A 20,205-nucleotide genomic window follows, 5' to 3' on the forward strand; every position below is an offset into this window, starting at 1 on the left:
CAAAATAAATTAAGGATAGTATTCAATCCAAAAAGGAATCCTATAAAGTGGCTAGAAAAAGTAGCAAGCCTGAGGGTTCAGAGAAGTTCCGCATTCAACAAAGAAGGACAAAGAGATTGATTAAGAGGGGGAAAATAGAACATGAGTAAACTTGCAAGTAACCCCCATAAAAGTGGACTATAAAAGCTTCAATAGGTATGTAAGAAAAAAAGATTAGGGAAGACAAATGTAGGTCCCTTACAGTCTGAAACAGGATAATTTATAATAGAGAATAAAGAAATGGCAAAGCAATTGAACAACTACTTAAGTTCTGTTTTCACGGAGGGACACATAAATAACTTTCCAGAAATGCTAAGGAATCAAGGGTCTAGTGTGAAGGAGGAATTGAGGGAAATTAGAATTACTAAAAAAATAGTACTGGAGAAATTAATGGGACTGAAAGCTGATAAATCCTCAGGGCTGATAATCCACATCCCAGGGTACTAAAGGAGACAGCTATTATAGCAGATGTGTTGTCATCTTCCAAAATTCTGTCGATTCTGGAACAGTCCCAGTAGATTGGAAGGTGGCAAATGTTAAAAAAGGAAGGAGGGAGAAAACAGGGAATTACAGACTGGTTAGCCTAACACCGGTGGTAGGAACAAAGAATACAATAACACTCAGAAAATATAAACAGGAATAGAAAAAGTCAACATGGATTTATGAAAGGGAAATCCTGTTTGACAAACCTACTGAAAACCTTTGAGAATGTAACTAGTGGAATAGATGAGGGTGGACCAGTGTATGTGGTGTATTTGGATTTTCAGAAAGCTTTTGATAAAGTCCCGCATAAGACTTTAGTGTGCAAAATTAAAGCTCATGACATTACGGGTAATATGTTGACATGGATTGAAAATAGGTTAGCAGACAAGAAACAGAGGGTAGGAATAAATGGGTGTTTTTCTATGTAGCAGGCAGTGACCAGTGTAGTCCCGGAGGGATCAATGCTTGGGCCCCAGCTATTCACAATATACATCAATGATTTGGATGAAGTAACCAAAAGTAATATTTCCAAGTTTGCTGTTGAGACAAATTTCGTTGGGAATGTGAGTGGTGAGGGGGATGTTAAGAGGCTTCAAGGTAATTAAGACAAGTTGAGTGACTGGGCAAATACATAGCAGATGAAGCATAACGTGGATAAATGTGAAGTTATACAGTTCAGATGGAGAAACAGATTGGCAGAGTATTATATAAAAGGTGATTGGAAAGTGTTGACATACAAAGCGACTTCAGTGTCCTAGTAAAACCAGTCACTAAAGCAAGCATGAAGTTACAGCAAGCCACTAGGAAGGCAAATGGTATGTTGACCTTCATTGCAAGAGGACTTGAGTATAGAACATAGAACATTACAGCGCAGTACAGGCCCCTTGGCCCTCTATGTTGCGCCGACCAGTGAAACCAATCTAAAGCCCATCTAACCTACACTATTCTAATATCATCCATGTGTTTATCCAATGGCCATTTAAATGCCCTTAATGTTGGCGAGTCCACTACTGATGTAGGCAGGGCATTCCACGCCCTTACTACTCTCTGAGTGAAGAACCTACCTCTGACATCTGTTCTATATCTATCACCCCTTAATTTAAAGCTATGTCCCCTCGTGCTAGCTATCGCCATCCGAGGAAAAAGGCTCTCACTATCCACCCTATCTAATCCTCTGATCATCTTGTATGCCTCTATTAAGTCACCTCTTAACCTTCTTCTCTTTAACGAAAACAACCTCAAGTCCCTCAGCCTTTCCTCATAAGACCTTCCCACCATACCAGGCAACATCCTAGTAAATCTCCTCTGCACCCTTTCCAATGCTTCCACATCCTTCCTATAATGCAGCGACCAGAACTGTATGCAATACTCCAAGTGCGGCTGCACCAGAGTTTTGTACAGCTGCAACATGACCTCCTGGCTCCGAAACTCAATCCCTCTACCAATAAAAGCTAACACTCTGTACGCCTTCTAGTAGCAAGGATGTCTTACTGCAGCTGCACGGGGCCCTGGTGAGAGCACATCTGGAATATTGTGTGCAGTTTTGGTCTCTTTATCTAAGAAAGGATGTATTTGCCATAAAGGGAGTGGAACAAAGATTAATCAGTCCAATGATTGGGATGGGTCGACGTGGAACTTAGAAGAATGAGAGGGGATCTCAGTGAAATTTATACAATTCTGACAGAGCTGTATAGACTGGATTCTGGGATGTTGGTTCCTCTGGCCAGGGGGGGTCTAGAATAAGGGGTCACTGTCTCAGGATACAGGGTCGGCCTTTTAGGAGTGAGATGAGGAGAAATTTCTCCACTTAGAGGGTGCTGAACCTGTGGAATTCTCTACCACGGAAAGCTGTGAGAGGCCAAATCACTGAATATATTTAAGAAGGAAATAGATATATTTCTAGACTCTAAAGGTGTCGACGGGCCTGGGGAGAATGCATGAGTATGGTGTTGTGATAGAGGATCAGCCATGATCCTGTTGAATGGTGGAGCAGGCTTCCTTTTTCTCTTCCACAGATTTGAAATGGGATTTTGGAGATTTAGCTCCTCATTTACACTGAAGATCGAGGAGCTGCCACTTTCAAAGGTCCATCACTGCGTTGGCCACCTACCAGTTCAGATCCCTTTTAATGTGCAAATGTGGGCTCTGTGACCATTTTAGATATCGGTTGAGGATGGGATCAACCTCATCTGTGATGCTGTTGATTAGTTTGGCTATACCTCAGTCTGGGCTCTCGCATCAAGAATTTCACTCAGTATCTGTGCCAGTGACTTCAGAAACATCAGCAAGTGAAAAAGTTGCTGGGACAATAGGTAGTTATGTTTTCAAACTGTTGTTCAAACTTCATTCACTCTGGTAAATTTAAACTATATCCTCACAAAGATAATGATTTATTTCACTTGTTTTGTCTTTGTCAATATACCTAGGTTCAGTAAAAAGAATAGGGAATCTCGGGATCCAAATATTTTCCTACCATTTGGCATGGGCCCTCGGAACTGCATCAGGATGAGATTTGCCCAACTTGTGATGAAGGTGGCACTCGCTTCATTGTTCCAACACTTGACCCTTGTACCATGTGAGGAGACACAGGTGAGAGTTCAAGAATATTAAAATTATCTGAATATTGTGAAGTTGCATTCAACATAGAAACATATGCCAGGATTCTATCACCTCGCCCGCCACGAATCGAAGCGGGCAAATGGTGGATAACGGAAATGTCCGTTGACCTCAAGTGAGGCCGTAAAATCCCGCCCATAGAAAATAGGAGAAGGATTAGGCCATTCAGTCCTTTAAGCCTGCTCTGCCATTCATTATGATCATGGCTAAACATCCAACTCGGTAACTTGTTCCTGCTTTCCCCCATATCCTTGGATCCCTTTAGCCACAAGAGTTTTATCTATCTACTTCTTGAAAACATACAAATGTTTCAACCTCAACTGTGTTCTGTGGTAGAGAATTCCACAGGCTCACCACTCTCTGGGTGAAGAAATTTCTCCTCATCTCAGTCCTAAATATCCCATATCCTCAGATTGTGATCTTTGATTCTATACTCCCTCGCCATCAGCAACATCCTTCCTTCATCAATCCTGTCTAGTCCTATTAGAATTATGTATGCTTCTATGAGATCCCCCCCACCCCCATCCCCCCATTCTTCTAACCTCCAAACCAACTCAATCTCTCCTCATACGTCAGTCCTGCCATCCCAGGAATCAGACTGGTAATCCTGCATTGCACTCCCTTCCTCAGATAAGGAGACTAAAACTGCACACTGTATTCTAAGTGTGGTCTCACCAAACCCCGGTATAACTGCAGCAAGACATCCCTGCACCTGTACTCAAATCCTCTTACTATGAAGGCCAACATACTATTTGCTTTCTTCACCGCCTGCTGCATCTGCCAGCTTACCTTCAGCGACTGGTGTACAAGGATACCAAGGTCTCATTGCACATTCTCCTTTCTCAATCTATAGCCATTCAGGTAATAATCATAGAATCCCAACAATGCAGAAGGAGGCCATTTGGCCCATTGAGTCTGCACCAAACACAATCCCACCCAGGCCCTATCCCCATAACCCCATTCATTTACCCTAATTATCCCCTGACACTAAGGGGTATTTTAGCATGGCCAATCCATCTAATCCTAATCTGCCTTCTTATTTTTGCTACATTTGCCCACTCAGTCAACTTGTCCAAATCACACTGAAGCATCTCTGTATCTCCCTCACAGCTCACCCTCCCATCCAGTTTTGTGTCATCTACAAATTTGGAGATATTACATTTAGTTCCCTCATCTAAATCATTAATATACATTGTGAATAGCTGGGTGTTCTCACACAGATTCCTACAGTACCCCACTCGTCACTGCCCAATATTTGGAAAAAGACATTTTTATTCCTTCTCTGTTTCCTGCCTGCCAACCAGTTTTCTATCCATCCCAAGAGACTACCCCCAATCCCAAGAGACTACCCCCAATCCCAAGCGCTTCAATTTTACACGCTAATCTCTTATGTGGAATCTTGTCGAAAGCCTTCTAAAAGTCCAAATAAACCATGTCCACTGGCTCCCCCTCATCAACTCTACTGGTTACATTCTTGAAGAATTCCAGTGGATTTGTCAAGCATGATTTCCCTTTTGTAAATCCATGCTGACTCTGTCTGAGCCTGCCACTGTTTAAAAGTGCACTGCAATTAGATTTTTTATAATGAACACTAGCATTTTCCCCACTACCAATATCAGGATGATTGGTGTATAATTCCTTGTTTTCTTTCTAAATAGTGGGGTTACATTAGCTACCCTCCAATCCATAGGAACTGTTCCAAAGTCTATAGAACCTTGGAAGGTTCTGTACATGCTATCCGCAATACACTCTACCTTGTGGATGCTCCATAATGTCCCCAGCTGCCACTCCAGCTCTGAAACCCGGGCTTCTAGGAGCTGCAGCTGGAGGCACTTCCTGCACACATGCTGGCCCCGGGCGCTGGAAATGTTTCCCATTTCCCACGTAGAGTAAGAGTAGCACACCACAGCTTTTAGCTCTCCTGCAATGACTTACCCCTTTAAATTAATCCTTTTGAAAGATATGTAAATTCAAATAATATCAATTACTCTAGGACCCTACTTCCCCAGTCCCCGTTACTGCAGAATATAGCCCTTACAAACTATAAACCACAAAATAAAGACCTTATAAGTGATAAAAATAGTAAATACTTATCCAACCATACTCATTCAGTCAGCTCTTCCTACTTGCCCCACATCACTTTTGAATCCTGGCATCACCTTAGGAGCTGTAAAACTCCAAACTTGCACTCAGATTTCTCACTGAACTCTCGTGCTGTTTTCAATCTTCTCTCGCACTCTCCTCTAGGTGCTGCTGCTGTCAGTTTATACCTGTCCTGGTGTCTCCATGTCCTCCTCTCACATTCTTTCATTTAATTTCTTTTTGTTTTAAGTGGATGCTGTGGCAGTGGGGAGGGAATTAGGGGATGTTAGCTGATGGATAAAAAAGGCCTTCAACCAGGAATGACCATATTTGCAGTCAGACCCCCCTGCTGGCCTCATCACCATTGCTCTTTCTATTCCAGATTCGACTAGAACTGGATGTGAAAGGACCCATGCATCCAAAAAAACCCGTCATCTTGAACTTTGTGCCACGGGTGAATGCTGCTTCAAAGGAATAAAGCACTCGGTAAGTGTGAAAATGTGTAGGAGTGTGTATGTCCCAAACTAAGTGAACTGCATTTTCCACAATGTGGGAAATGAAAACCCATGGAATCCAAAAAAAATTTAGGATTGGAGGCAATAAGGATATTGATGAACATCCCATGTACCATCTCCAGTTGCTAAGATTGTCTGACTGTTGACAGAATCACTGGAGCTTTATGTTGATGCTATAATAGTGATTATTCAATAGGAAAACACATTAACTGAACATTACTGTGGATCAGTAGAAATTTGTAAAAGATGCATTTTTGTAACCTTGGATATGCTAATGAATCATCTGTGATTACAAAACTATTTGACTTTTGATAGGCAGTCATTTTAATGTTTTCTAAGAAAATGTATTTGTAAAGGATTTCTTAAACCAACTGCATATCTTTGCTCTGTTACTTTAAGTAACTTTTCAGGTATAACAATTCAAATCCAATTAAAATTCAAATCCAATTAAAATCATTTGAATGCAGTGTCCTGTTTCAACGATTTATGTCTGAACCAATTAAATTATCAATTTGGATAATGCAAGTTTGGTCTATGGCCAGCTGGCTGATTTCTCCCTCTCTCCCTCACAAAAATAAACCACTAATTCACTGTTGCCAGTTTTTTTTGCTGCCACTCAAGGCTATTACACTTGGACCCACCTCATCAACCCCCCCCCTTCTCGGCTGTGAAGTCAGGACAAGATGTCAGAGAAGAAACATCTGGATTAGGCCTGATAAGTGTGGGGATTGCAAAGTGTGATTAATCCACGCCTGGTTCCATTGAGGCAGTCGACACACAGGTTTGTGCTGCCTGTGCGTCTACATGCAGCCCAGGTCAGGGTGTGTTGCTGACTGGCTGTATACTCAGAAGGCCCCAGCAGCATTCAGGGCCAGGATGATAGACAGCTAAAACTGCACCTCATAAAAGTGAGCTGCTCCTAGGCTGCTGAAACCAGGTCTGCAAGGCTCGAATGAAGAAGACAGCAAAAGGAGCAACAGACTAGAGAGAGGGCTCCCAGGTTTTCAAACATAGTGATGGAAGTCTTCATGATGGAGGTGGAAAGGAGGTTCCTTTTGCCTGGCCTTGTTTGCCAAAGCAGTGTTTAGTATTCAGTGCATGGCTGGTGATAGACTATTGCCTTTCACGGAGGGAAACTGCAGATGGCCTTGGAGGATGACATTATGGCTTGGAACGCACCACCTCAGCAATGCAAGTATTGGATAAAGATGTTTTAAGAACATACAAACACGAGCAGGGGTGGACCATATGGCCCATCGAGTCTGCTCTGCCATTCATTACCACCATGGCTGATATTTTGGATTCTTTTTCATGCTCCCTCACAGGAATGTAGCTACGTGTGCATGTGTGAACCATCTCTGCTTTAATGGCTATGGATTGTTCAACTACTGTTTTGCCTTCAATTTTTGATTCCAATCTACTGGAGTCAGATCCCTTGTCAACTTCTCCAGTTAATTATTTATGCTTGATTGTACTTTGTCCTTTTCCATAATATACATAAACCTGATGATATGATGAAATGCCCTCCCATTGAAACATACACCTCTTAATTCCCCAGAACTACAGCACAGCTTCCTTATTGGGCTGGGATATAAAATAAGTCTTTCATATATTTCAGGAATTCTTTTGCCACTTTTCTCCGTACTATCCCAGTCTATATTTGGACTATGGAAATCACACATTGATCAGTAATCCCTAGTTTTGCATCTTTCTGTAATTTGCCTGTATAGTTGCTCCTCTACTTCCTCCTATTGTTTGGTGGCTACAGCATACATCCAATAGCATAACACTTCTATTGTTTTTGAATTCTAACCATAGACATGGACTGGGATTCCGTGGCCTCTCCGTGGTGTATTTCTTGATGGTGGGAGGTGGCCCACTGCTGACTGGCAATGGGATCTTCTGGTCTCACAGCTGTCAATAGGATTTCTCATTGAATCCATTCCACGTCACTGGGAAATCTGTGGTGGCTGTATGCCATGGCAAGACCGGGAGATCCCGCTGGTGTGAACAGCTGAAAGATCTCATCCACTGTCTTTGGCCCCTCAGCTATATTGGCTCCCTCCAACGCTATAATATTTATTTGATCAATACAGCACCCCCTCTATTTTTCCTTCCCTACCTTTCCTTTATAATCTCCTGCCAGGAAATTTGAAGATCCTTGCCTTAAGCCGGGTCTCTGTTCTTAGCATCATATCAAAGTCTGTTGTGCAACTCAGCAACCTTATTTACCAGGATTAACATGCATGCATGCCAAACCGGTCGGTTGTCAAGAAAAACAGTCACTCTGGAATCTGCCAGATTCAAGTAAGCAAAACACTTTCATTCGGGCGTGCCTGGGACAACTCCCAAACCTTCTAAGTGAAACTTCTCAAAATTGTACAGTTTCCAACACCCTTTTAGAATTCCTACTTCCAAGTATTACTGCGAGACCATTTGCCAATGGCGACAGGATCTTGTTAATAGACATTAATGGCTGGTTATTCTAATACATTCTCGACCTAGTGAGTTTATTTGATGTTATCTGATCTTTTGGCTTGAACTCCTCCACCCTGTCTGAAATTGAATTCCTTTTAGTGTTTGCACAGGCTGTGAACAGTTTCAGAATGTCAAGTATCTCATCATGCCCCTGACCCCACTCTAAGATTATTAATGTATATACTATATGTATTTTTAAATTAAATTCCTAACTGTCCCACTTCACCGTCTTACCCTGCTTCGCATTTGTCTGCTGCCAATCCCACCTATTTGTGATGATATAAATGCAATTAATATAAATATTGTTTTTTCTTGTTTAAGGGGAATGTTTAAAATTTCAGATTTTTTTTCTGCCAGTAACAGGTGTGTCCAGAAAACATTTAGCTCATGGACTCATATTTGTACAAGAAGTTCCCCTGGGATTTCTGATTAAAGTTGATTGACAGGGTCATGTGATAAATTGCGATTGTAGCCGGGAGAAAGGAGCTTTTGCAATTTTAGCTTGGAGTAACCTTATGGTTGCTAACTGTATTTAAAGTGTTTTTTTTAAAGTCTCTAAGAGGAATGTTGCTTATTTGAAACTTTAATTATAAGCTAGAAAGTAAAGTTTCTTCCTTTCATTTTTAAATATTGTTTAACTGTTAATAGGTAAGCTGCTTTATTTATTAGGTTATATTTAAACTATTTAAACTGTGTTATTAAATAAAATTTGTTTTACTATAAAAGATTCCTAATTTGTCAGTGGAATTTTTCCTGGAAAGAAGTACCCTTCCCTCACATTTATGCCAAAATAGAAAAATTGTTGGGATCCAGTCTGGCTTCCTAATATAACTTGGGGTTCTGGTCCGGGACCTAACACATTTCTTAACTGTCTTATACCTTAGTGCTATTCACTGCTCTCAGTCCTCTGACATTTAATGGTGTTACCATCACTGAATCTGCCCCCCCCCCTCCCCGGTCAACATCCTTGGGGTTACCATTGACCAGAACTCAGTTGGACTCGCCATATAATCACAGTAGCTACAAGAGCAAGTCAGAGGCTAGGAATACTGCAGCGAGTAACTTATCTCCTGACTTCCCAAAGCATGCCCGCCATCTACAAGACATGAATCAGGAATGTGATGGACTACTCTCAACTTGCCTGGATGGGTGCAGCTCCAACAACACTCAAGAAGCTTGACACCATCCAGGACAAAGTAGCCCGCTTGATTGGCACCCCATCCACTTCCTCCACCACCAACATTCAGTAGCAGCAGTGTGTGCTATCTATAACATGCAGTGCAGAAATTCACCAAGATCCTTACACAGCATCTTCCAAACTCACAACCACTTCCATCTAGAAGGACAAGGGCAGCAGATACGTGGGAACACCACCACTTCCAAGTTCTCCTCCAAGTCACTCATCATTCTGACTTGGAAATAAATCGCCATTCCCTCGCTGGATCAAAATCCTGGAATTCCCTCCCTAACGGCATTGTGGATCAACCCACAGCACATGGACTGCAGCGGTTCAAGAAGGCAGCTCACTACCACCTTCTTAAGGGCAACTAGGGATGGGCAATAAATGCTGGCCAGCCAACGACGCCCATGTCCCACGAATGAATTTTAAAAAGTGTTTCTTCTCTAATGTGTCATCCTGGTGATATCCTCATATATCTTATGAAAGTTATTTTACTGATTCTTGTTTAAACGGGGTATTATTTTTAGGACTGTTTTACAAGAAGTGAATGAGTGTTGTATTTTTTTCTTACTCTTGATGGGCAACTTTCACTGTCGGCGAATATGACTTGATACTCTGCCCACCTCATTCAACTGGTCCACGTGGCCTGCTCTAGTTCCCGGCTTATCTGCCAGCATCCTAAATAAATACTTAACTGCTGAGCCACAATAACAACTTAAATAATTAATTTGGTAATATTTCTTAACACACTAACGATTATTAAATACATAACCTCCAAATTAATTCATCCAGTCTTCCTCATCTAATTTTTATTCCCATGTGTAATCCTTTTCACTCTCTCCATTGATGATGCAGTCTCTAAATATTAAATGAAACTAATTCATTCATTGCCACTTTTAGCCCGTTGATGAACAATTAAATGAAGGGTACAATCATCTTCTAGTTATATATTGAATTTTCCACATTTAATTCCTCTCCTCACTTCATTGATTTTATCACTGCTTCATAAATCTGTAAATATAAAGTTAAATTAAGCTCTGTCCATACCAACCAACATGAAATTAATTTACTCAACACTTCCTGACTAGCCTTCCAATAACTTAATAAACTACTCAAACTTCTTAAGTTACTGATGATTTAATTATGTCCTCACATTTTATTATATATTTGCTGAACAACTTCAAACTTCATAACTCGATTAGGAAAACTAGCCAAACGAGGGTACAGGAAGCGGACAGCAAGCCAAAGGAAATAATTTTTTTGGAGGGGGGGTTGACAAAACAATTGGTCATGGAAAGGGATGACTCTAAAAGTCTTAGCAACAAAATGTGCATTTGGCACCCTCACCGAGGGGGAGATCTAGCTGGTTGAAAGCTTGACTGCCACTGAGGCAGCCTGGGGGAACACAAGAGGTGGAGATGCCGGCATTGGACTGGGGTAAACACAGTAAGAGTTTTAACAACACCAGGTTAAAGTCCAACAGGTTTATTTGGTAGCAAATGCCATTAGCTTTCGGAGTGCTGCTCCTTGGTCAGATGGAGTGGATAACTGCTCTCAAACAGAGCATACAGAGACACAAAATCAAGTTACAGAATACTGATTAGAATGCGAATCTCTACAGCCAACTAGGTCTTAAAGATACAGACAATGTGAGTGGAGGGAGCATTAAGCACAGGTTAAAGAGATGTGTATTGTCTCCAGACAGGACAGCCAGTGAGATTCTGCAAGTCCAGGAGGCAAGCTGTGGGGGTTACTGATAGTGTGACATAAACCCAAGATCCCGGTTTAGGCCGTTCTCAAGTGTGCGGAACTTGGCTATCAGTTTCTGTTCAGCGACTCTGCGCTGTCGTGTGTCATGAAGGCCGCCTTGGAGAACGCTTACCCGAAGATCAGAGGCTGAATGTCCGTGACCGCTGAAATGCTTCCCCACAGGAAGAGAACAGTCTTGCCTGGTGATTGTTGAGTGGTGTTCATTCATCCGTTGTCATAGCGTCTGCATGGTTTCCCCAATGTACCATGCCTCGGGACATCCTTTCCTGCAGCATATGAGGTAGACAACGTTGGCCGAGTTGCAAGAGTAGGTACCGTGTACCTGGTAGATGGTGTTCTCACGCGAGATGATGGCATCCGTGTCGATGATCTGGCACGTCTTGCAGAGGTTGCTGTGGCAGGGTTGTGTGGTGTCGTGGTCACTGTTCTCCTGAAGGCTGGGTAGTTTGCTGCGGACAATGGTCTGTTTGAGGTTGTGCGGTTGTTTGAAGGCAAGAAGTGGGGGTGTGGGGATGGCCTTGGCAAGATGTTCGTCTTCATCAATGACATGTTGAAGGCTCTGGAGGAGATGCTGTAGCTTCTCCACTCCGGGGAAGTACTGGACGACGAAGGGTACTCTGTCCACTATGTCCCGTGTTTGTCTTCTGAGGAGGTCGGTGCAGTTTTTCGCTGTGGCATGTCGGAACTGTCGATCGATGAGTCGAGCGTCATATCCTGTTCTTATGAGGGCATCTTGCAGCGTCTGGAGGTGTCTGTTGCGATCCTCCTCATCTGAGCAGATCCTGTGTACACAGAGGGCTTACCCGTAGGGGATGTATTCTTTAACGTGTTTAGGGTGGAAGCTGGAGAAGTGGAGCATTGTGAGGTTATCCGTGGGCTTGCGGTACAGTGAGGTGCTGAGGTGACCGTCCTTAATGGAGATGCGTGTGTCCAAGAATGCAACCGATTCCGGAGAGTAGTCCATGGTGAGTCTGATGGTGGGATAGAACTTGTTGATGTCAACATATATATGTTTCAGTGATTGTTCACCATGAGTCCAAAGGAAGAAAATGTCATCGATGTATCTAGTGTATAGCATCGGTTGAAGGTCCTGTGAATCTGTGCATGAAGATGTTGGCATATTGAGGTGCGAATTTGGTCCCCATGGCTGTTCCGTGTGTCTGGATGAAGAACTGGTTGTTGAAGGTGAAGACATTGTGGTCCTGGACCTTCTGTACCAGTCAGAAAGAAGCAGCTAAGAGTTAAAGTGGGAAACTGAAGTTTTCGCGGTAAAGAACACATCCTGCCTTAATTGCGGCAATCACCACTTACAGAACAGAACTACATGCTTGGCGTTTGGTAAATGCTGTAACAAATGTGGCAAATGTGGAATGGCACAGTGGTTAGCACTGCTGCCACACAGCGCCAGGGACCCAGGTTCAATTCCTGGCTTGGGTCTCTGCCTGTGTGGAGTTTCCACATTCTCCCCGTGTCTGCATGGTTTTCTCCAGGTGCTCCGGTTTCCTCCCACAGTCCAAAGATGTGCAGGTTAGGTGCATTGGCCATGCTAAACTCTCCCTCAGTGTACCTGAGCAAGTGCCAGAGTGTGGCGACTAAGGGATTTTCACAAGTAACTTCATTACAGTGTGAATGTAAGCATACTTGTGACTAATAAATAAATAAACTTTACTTTAAATGGAACCATTTTGCGAAATGCTGCAGATCCAAACCACAGCAGCCTGCCTGTGCCACCAGCCACATTGCAGCCGATCACTGCTTCGGGGTTTGGAGCATGAACAGAGCAAATGAATTGGAGCTCAATCAGCGTAACCAAAGCACTGAGCCGCCAAAAACACTCGACTGTGAGAATGTCGACTCCCTCATGGAGAAGGGTGAGATTTTCACCATGCTAAACATTGACCAAAGCAATATAAAATTCAATGTAAAGATTGACACTGAAGCGAAGTGCAACGTTCTGCCCCAGCAGTTGCTGTGGGAAATCGATCCATACGCTGCACCAGATTCTAACACTCAGGTGGTCCTCATGGCATATGGCGGACAAACTATCCGTGTGGTAGGTGTGGCCACTCTCCCTTGCACACAGGGCAGCTTCCAGTTTCATGTCATTGACCAAAACGTAAAGCTGATGTTGGGTCATCGGGAAAGCATCACATTGGGGCTAATCCACCTTGGTCCAGATGTACATATTCTGCAGCACCAGGCTCCAGTCATGATAGAATGTAAAGACCTATTCAACTGCGACATCTTTGGGAAGCTACCTGTAATATATCATATCAGGTTAGATGACTCGATTCCACCAGCAGTCCCTGCTCCGAGAAGAGTTCCCTTAGCGATGAAACAGAAGGTAATCAATGAGCTGGATCAAATGACAACACTGGGTGTCGTAGTCTCCGTAGACGAGGCCACAAAGTTGGTTTCATATGTGTAATCTATTGTTAGCTATTAACTTGTTTCAAGAATCGTTTAACTCTTTACTAATATCCTGTCTTTTGAAAGATTACATTCTGTCTGAAAATCTTATTAGTTGGTTAGGAATCCCCCTTCTTCACAATATTGTTTCTTGCGTGCTATACAAAGCATACCGTACATAGAGAAGGAAAGGAGAGATTGCAGAATGTAGTGTTACAGTCATAGCAAGGGTGTAGAGAAAGATCAACTGAGTGCAAGGAAGGTCCATTCAAAAGTCTGATAACAGCAGGGAAGAAGCTGTTCTTGAGTTGGTTGGTACCTGACCTCAGACTTTTGTATCTTTTTCCCGACGGAAGAAGGTGGAAGAGAGTATGTCTGAGGATTAGGTTGATTGACAAAAGAACTATGAGTGTGTGGAGCTAGGCTTACAGAGAAAGAAAAAAGCAGGCAGTTGCAGTTTGAATTTGGAAAAGAGTAGTAGCCGCTATATGAATGAAAGTTTTATCTTTTCATTTATTATGTCGAAGAGGCCGAAGAGACTAATGATGCAATGGCTCACCTGTGGAAATGTGCTAATTTACTGTTGAAGTGTTGTGGGGGGTGCCAAAACTGAGACAATTATTTCATTTTTTATGTTGATTTAATTTTATATGATTTGAGCTTTGAGGTTGTGCATTTTCAAAAAGGATTTTTTTTCAAACTTGACACCTGTATGGAAACGTCCAGATTAAAAGTCATTCCTTGTTCACACGCAATGTTTAAATACCTTCCAGATAGAGTCACACACTGCCTTTCCTGGTTTGAACAGCCCGCCCTCTCCCTCAGTGTGTTTGACTCTCTCTATAAATACACCCAATGCCCAGCTCAGACTCCCAGTATCCTCTCCCTGACTTCTCTCAGGATAAGAAGTCTCACAACACCAGGTTAAAGTCCAACAGGTTTATTTGGTAGCAAATACCATACAATTTACCATTCTCTCAGGATGCCAGTCCTTTTCGCACAGAGTCTGGGGCTGATCCGGGCTGCTCTGTCCGACCAGACCTGGATCCTTCTCCTCACTTTCCTGCTCCTGTTGGCTTGGTAAGTGTCTGATTGATTTCTTTCTTGCTTCTTTTCCGGCTCTGACCCTGGGAGAAAATACTCTCACAGCCGAACTGAACTCACTGTTAGCATGAGGAAAGTTGACAGCATTTCTCACCAAGTTTGTCTTTGTTTTGAACAGTTGGGGGCTCCTCAATCTCTGCCCCCCCCCCTTCCCCCTCCCCTCCCAATCCCCGCGGAGCGGAGCCGGGGACGGTGCTGAAGACTCGGGGCTGATTCCGAGACATTTCCTCCTCCTCCTGTCCCCTGAGCGCGGATCCCAACAAACCCAGCCTTTTGGGGCTGGGAGAAAGAGGGAGGAAGGGGGGGTCTGTGTTAATGCAGGTGATTTCAAGGAGGAGATAAGAGACAGAAGCTGATCATAGTGGGATTTATTTAGGAATTGGGGTAAGAGAGAATCTGATTTTAATGGGATTTTGTGAGAGAAACTCGCTCCACCGGCTCTGCACATCGATCCCCGGGGAAACAATGCAACCTCATAGCGCCCGGAGGACGAGTTTCCTTCTCCACCTTTATGTTATTGGATGGGTGCTGATCCGAGTGGGATATTATTTTGGGGAGAGGAAAATATCAATGTTCCTGGGCTTTAAATCTTTGGGAGCATTTCAGAACATTTCCCGTTCAGAACAAGATGAACCTTGCGCCAGCTCACTGGAAACTGGTTTTGTTGTTATTTTACGCTAAACTGCAGTGATTGTATAATTTGGAAACCTCTGCTCTGTATAATAGGCTTATATTTCCCACTTCTGCACAAACAGGGGAGTTCACAATCAGAATCGATTGTATTTTGCAGAGAGTTGTAATTTCAGACCCTGTTTGTAAAGGCTGTTCATATTACCTGTGTTTAAATCTATATGATGCTGGTACCGGGATCAACATCTTAAAGTGCTGTAAATTGTAGGGCTATGGGCTATGTGCAGGAAGATGGGATTGGAAAGGGCACCTTGGTGTCTTTGAATTGGCATGGACAAGATGGGCTGAATGGCCCCCTTCTATGCTGTATCATTTGTATGGGCTGAGGCAATGCATTAGACAGAGGCAGTGATACCAAAAGAGAAAATGCTGAAGAATCTCAGTGGGTCTGGCAGCATCTGTAAGGAGAGAAAAGAGCTGATGTTTCGAGTCCAGATGACCCTTTGTCAAAGCTTTTAAAAGCTTGAGTTCCTTAACATCTGCAAGAAACAGGAAAAGTCTCTTGTTAAGGCGTCGAATGATACGCAGGATGAAATGAAACTGGGGACAGGGACAGCTTTGAGAGAGAGTAAGATGGTGCTGCTGGAGAGAGATGTCGTGGAGGTGCATGGCACTGAGTGTAGCTTTCAGATGCAGCGAGAACAGCAATTCGAAGAATGTTCTATGTCCTGGAGGTACCTGTAATCGTGGAGGTTACATGTGGGGTGGAATTTGAGTTAGTGCAGTGATATATGGTGCGTGGGAGGGAATGATCTTCAATGGCTGAATGGCCTTTTCCCCCTTTTCTTTATGCTCAGAAATTGCCTTTATTGCCTGAAATTATGTCCTGGGTATAATAAAAGTAGAATAAGAAATCTCACAGCACCAGGTTAAAGTCCAACAGGTTTATTTGGCAGCACTAGCTTTCAGAATCTCAGGCTCCTTCATCAGGTGAGTGAAGCGTTGTGTTCACAAACAGGGCATATACAGACACAAACTCAATTTACAAGATAATGGTTGGAATACGAGTCTTTACAGGTAATCAAGTTTTAAAGGTACAGACAATGTGAGTGGAGAGAGGGCTAAGCACAGGTTAAAGAGATGTGTATTGTCTCCAGCAAGGACAGTTAGTGAGATTTTGCAAGCCCAGGCAAGTCGTGGGGGTTACAGATAGTGTGACATGAACCCAAGATCCCAGTTGAGGCCGTGCTCATGTGTGCGGAACTTGGCTATCAGTTTCCGCTCAGCGATTCTGCATTGTCGTGTGTCGTGAAGGCCGCCTTGGAGAACGCTTACCCAAAGATCAGAGGCTGAATGCCCGTGACTGCTGAAGTGTTCCCTGACTGGAAGGGAACACTCCTGCCTGGTGATTGTCGAGCGGTGTTCATTCATCCATTGTCGTAGCATCTGCATGGTCTCCCCAATGTACCATGCCTCGAGACATCCTTTCCTGCAGCGTATCAGGTAGACAACGTTGGCCGAGTTGCAAGTGAATGTACCGTGTACCTGGTGGATGGTGTTCTCACGTGAGATGATGGCATCCGTGTCGATGATCCGACACATGTTGCAGAGGTTGCTGTGGCAGGGTTGTGTGGTGTCGTGGTCACTGTTCTCCTGAAGGCTGGGTAGTTTGCTGCGGACAATGGTCTGTTTGAGGTTGTGCGGTTGTTTGAAGGCAAGAAGTGGGGGTGTGGGGATGGCCTTGCGAGATGTTCGTCTTCATCGATGACATGTTGAAGGCTCCGGAGAAGATGTCATAGCTTCTCCGCTCCGGGGAAGTACTGGACGACGAAGGGTACTCTGTCCGCTGTGTCCCGTGTTTGTCATTTGAGGAGGTCGGTGTGGTTTTTCCCTTACTCCAAATAAACACTTTCCTTGCTTGACTGATCCTATCTCTCTCCAATGCTGATGTAAAGGACATAGAGTTATGATCACTATCCCCAAAATGCTCTCCCACTGAGAGATCTGACACCTACCCAGGTTCATTCCCTAATACCAAATCAAGTACAGCCTCTCCTCTTGTAGGCTTATCCACATACTGTGTCAGGAAGCCCTCCTGAACACACCTAACAAACTCCCCCCCCATCTAAACCCCTTACCCTAGGGATATTCCAATTGATATTTGGGAAATTAAAATCTCCCATCACGACCACTCTGTTATTATCACATCTCTCCAGGATCTGCTTCCCAATCTGCTCCTCCACATCCCTGCTACTATTGGGCGGCCTATAGAAAACACCCAGTAAAGTTATTGACCCCTTCCTGTTGTGAACTTCCACCCACAGAGATTCCGTAGACAATCCCTCTGTGGCATCCATCTTTTCTACAGCCGTGACACTATCTCTGATCAACAGTGCCACTCCCCCACCTCTTCTACCTCCTTCCCTGTCCCTCCTGAAACATCTGAAACCTGGCACTTGAAGTATCCAGTCCTGTCCCGGAGATAACCAAGTCTCTGTAATGGCCACCACATCACACTTCCAAGTAGTGATCCACGCTCTAAGCTCATCCATTTTGTTCACTACACTCCTTGCGTTAAAATACACACACCTCAACCCTTCGGTCTGAGCGCTCACTTTCTCCGTCACCTGCCTATCCACCCTCTCACACTGTCTACAAGCCCCTTTTATTTTTAAGCTAACCTCCTCTCTCCCAGTCACCTCATTTTGATTCCCACCCCCCAACCATTCTAGTTTAAACACTCCCCAGTAGCCTTCACAAACCTAGCAAATCATTAGGCACATGATTTTACACGGTGGATCCCAAGGACGACCTTCCGAAGAAATGAAACCCTATCTCATTAAGAAAGCTTAACTTAGTATTAAGGACGGGATTGTTCTTTGGAGGTCCTAAGTAATTGTTCCACCCCCAGGATGATGCCCAATATTACTGAACCACATAATGGCCTTGTTTTAAGATGCAATATTATCAGCAAACAATCTGCAATCTCCTGAAATCACTAAATCTTAAACCTTGTTTTAAGATGCAATATTATTTACGTTTTTCAGTGATATGTTACACAGAAGATTGGTGTTTGAATGAAAGGTTCTTTTGAGGAACTAATCTGCAGGAGATTTAGTTCATACGAACCAATGTGTGTTTTGTTGTTTATAAGCTTGTAACCATTCAATTCAATTTGCAGGTACAGTGTTTTACCATATGGGTTATTTAAACGGATTGGAGTTCCGGGCCCAAGGCCACTGCCATTCGTTGGAACATTTCACCATTACAGAAAGGTTTGTTTGTTTTCCCTTTCACCACCATGTCAATTACTCCAGTTACAACTGTTATTAAACCTTTCTGCCGTAGTCCTGATTCTTCCTTTAGCTGAGAGAGAAGTCTCTGAAGTTTGGGTGAGGGGCAATCAGGGGTGAAAATGCACAGGGGCAGCCGGTGAATTCACCCTTGAAACATCACAGCTGCCCATGAACAATTCAAAGGACGTCCCTTGTACGATATTACTTTGCATTATTCCCTCTCCATGGTGAGCATGTGAACATATGAAGGAGGGACAGGAATAGGCAACTTCCCTTAATAAGATCATGGCTGATCTGATAGTAATCTCAAATCTGCCGACCCCCGATAATCTATCACCCCTTTGCTTGCCATTAATCTCTCCACCTCTGCTTTAAGAATATTCAAAGGCTGGGGTTTTCTCCCATTATCGGCAAAGCTCGATGTCGGGAGGAAAAAAGTGGCGTTGAGCCTGCTGACCACAATGGAGGCTTGTTACGTCATATGGTGCAGGACCTAGTTGATAAAGAAGGCAGGTATGGGTTCCATGCCATAATGCTGGCGATCAGCCTTTGATTTGCCCATCCTGCCATCACCACAGTGCTCTGAGGTTCTGGGTGTCATATTTAAAGGCCAGCCCAGTGCATGGTGAGCATACCAGGAAACATTCTTCACCTCCCTACTTTTCAATTCCCTTTGCAACTAATGATAACACTTGTGGTGAACCATAGATGGTTACCACTATGGGTACTTGTACATATGTTACTCTTGTTACTGTTGGGGTTAGGATTTGGGTGTTCCACCTGTTATTATTGTTTATGTGGTACACTCCGTTCGGCTCCGCCTTCTTACAGGGGTATAAAGGTCACTGCTACTTCCTAGCAGTCTTTAGTCTGGGATAATATTGTTAAGTAGTGTGCTCCTATTTGTCGTGAATAAAAGCCTTTATTCCCAGGTACGTTCTAGCCTCCCGTGTGAATTAATCGCGCATCAATTTTATTCACGACAAATACTGAAAATTTTGTTGGAACAAAATGGAGCAGATGCTAAAGCCCGATCGGCTAACCTTGGATCCGCGTGCCGCTGGGGCGTCGAACACTTTTGACCATTGGTTGAAGTGCTTCAAGGATTACGTTGAGACCTCGGCAGCAGTCCAGTCCGACGACGACAGATTGCGGGTTCGCCACATCAGGGTGAGCGACACTGTGTATGCAATAATTCACGATTCCCAAAATTATAAAGATGCTATCGACTTGCTCAAGAAGCTGTATAACAAACAGCCGAACGAAATTCATGCTCGTCACCTATTAGCCACTCGACGGCGGCAGCCCGGCGAAACTACGGGACAGTACCTGCGTGAACTTCAACAGCTAGCCAGAGCCTGCAACTGCAAGGTGGTGTCGGCTACTCAATACACCAACGACCTCATTCGGGACACGTTCGTGGCGGGAATCGGCTCATCCTATATCCGCCTGCGGCTGCTAGAGCAGGGTAACCTGGACCTGGCTAAGGTGGTAGAATTGGCCGACGCAATGGAAACGGCCTCCAGAAGTCTCGAAGCCTACCCCACCGACCACGTGGGAACAGCGTGGCAAGCACAGCCGCCGCCTCAGCTGTACTCGGCGG

At 43.9% G+C, this 20,205-nt stretch overlaps 2 protein-coding genes across 2 annotated transcripts in view; both read left to right on the plus strand.

The window, feature by feature from the left end:
* Positions 1–5,698, plus strand: part of LOC144510925 (cytochrome P450 3A56-like) — a 38,018-nt gene extending 32,320 nt beyond the window's left edge. Inside the window, exons 11-12 of the mRNA XM_078240983.1 lie at positions 2,949–3,111; positions 5,603–5,698. Coding sequence (XP_078097109.1) covers positions 2,949–3,111; positions 5,603–5,698 — 259 coding nt within the window. The remainder of the gene's footprint in view (positions 1–2,948; positions 3,112–5,602) is intronic.
* An 8,852-nt stretch (positions 5,699–14,550) lies between these two features.
* The window catches only part of LOC144510593 (cytochrome P450 3A30-like), an 88,029-nt gene continuing 82,374 nt past the window's right edge, over positions 14,551–20,205 (plus strand). Inside the window, exons 1-2 of the mRNA XM_078240154.1 lie at positions 14,551–14,652; positions 18,488–18,581. Of these exons, the coding sequence (XP_078096280.1) occupies positions 14,555–14,652; positions 18,488–18,581 (192 nt within the window). The 5' untranslated portion in view covers positions 14,551–14,554. The remainder of the gene's footprint in view (positions 14,653–18,487; positions 18,582–20,205) is intronic.

Source organism: Mustelus asterias, chromosome 23, assembly GCF_964213995.1.
Source record: "Mustelus asterias chromosome 23, sMusAst1.hap1.1, whole genome shotgun sequence".
NCBI lineage: Eukaryota > Metazoa > Chordata > Chondrichthyes > Carcharhiniformes > Triakidae > Mustelus > Mustelus asterias.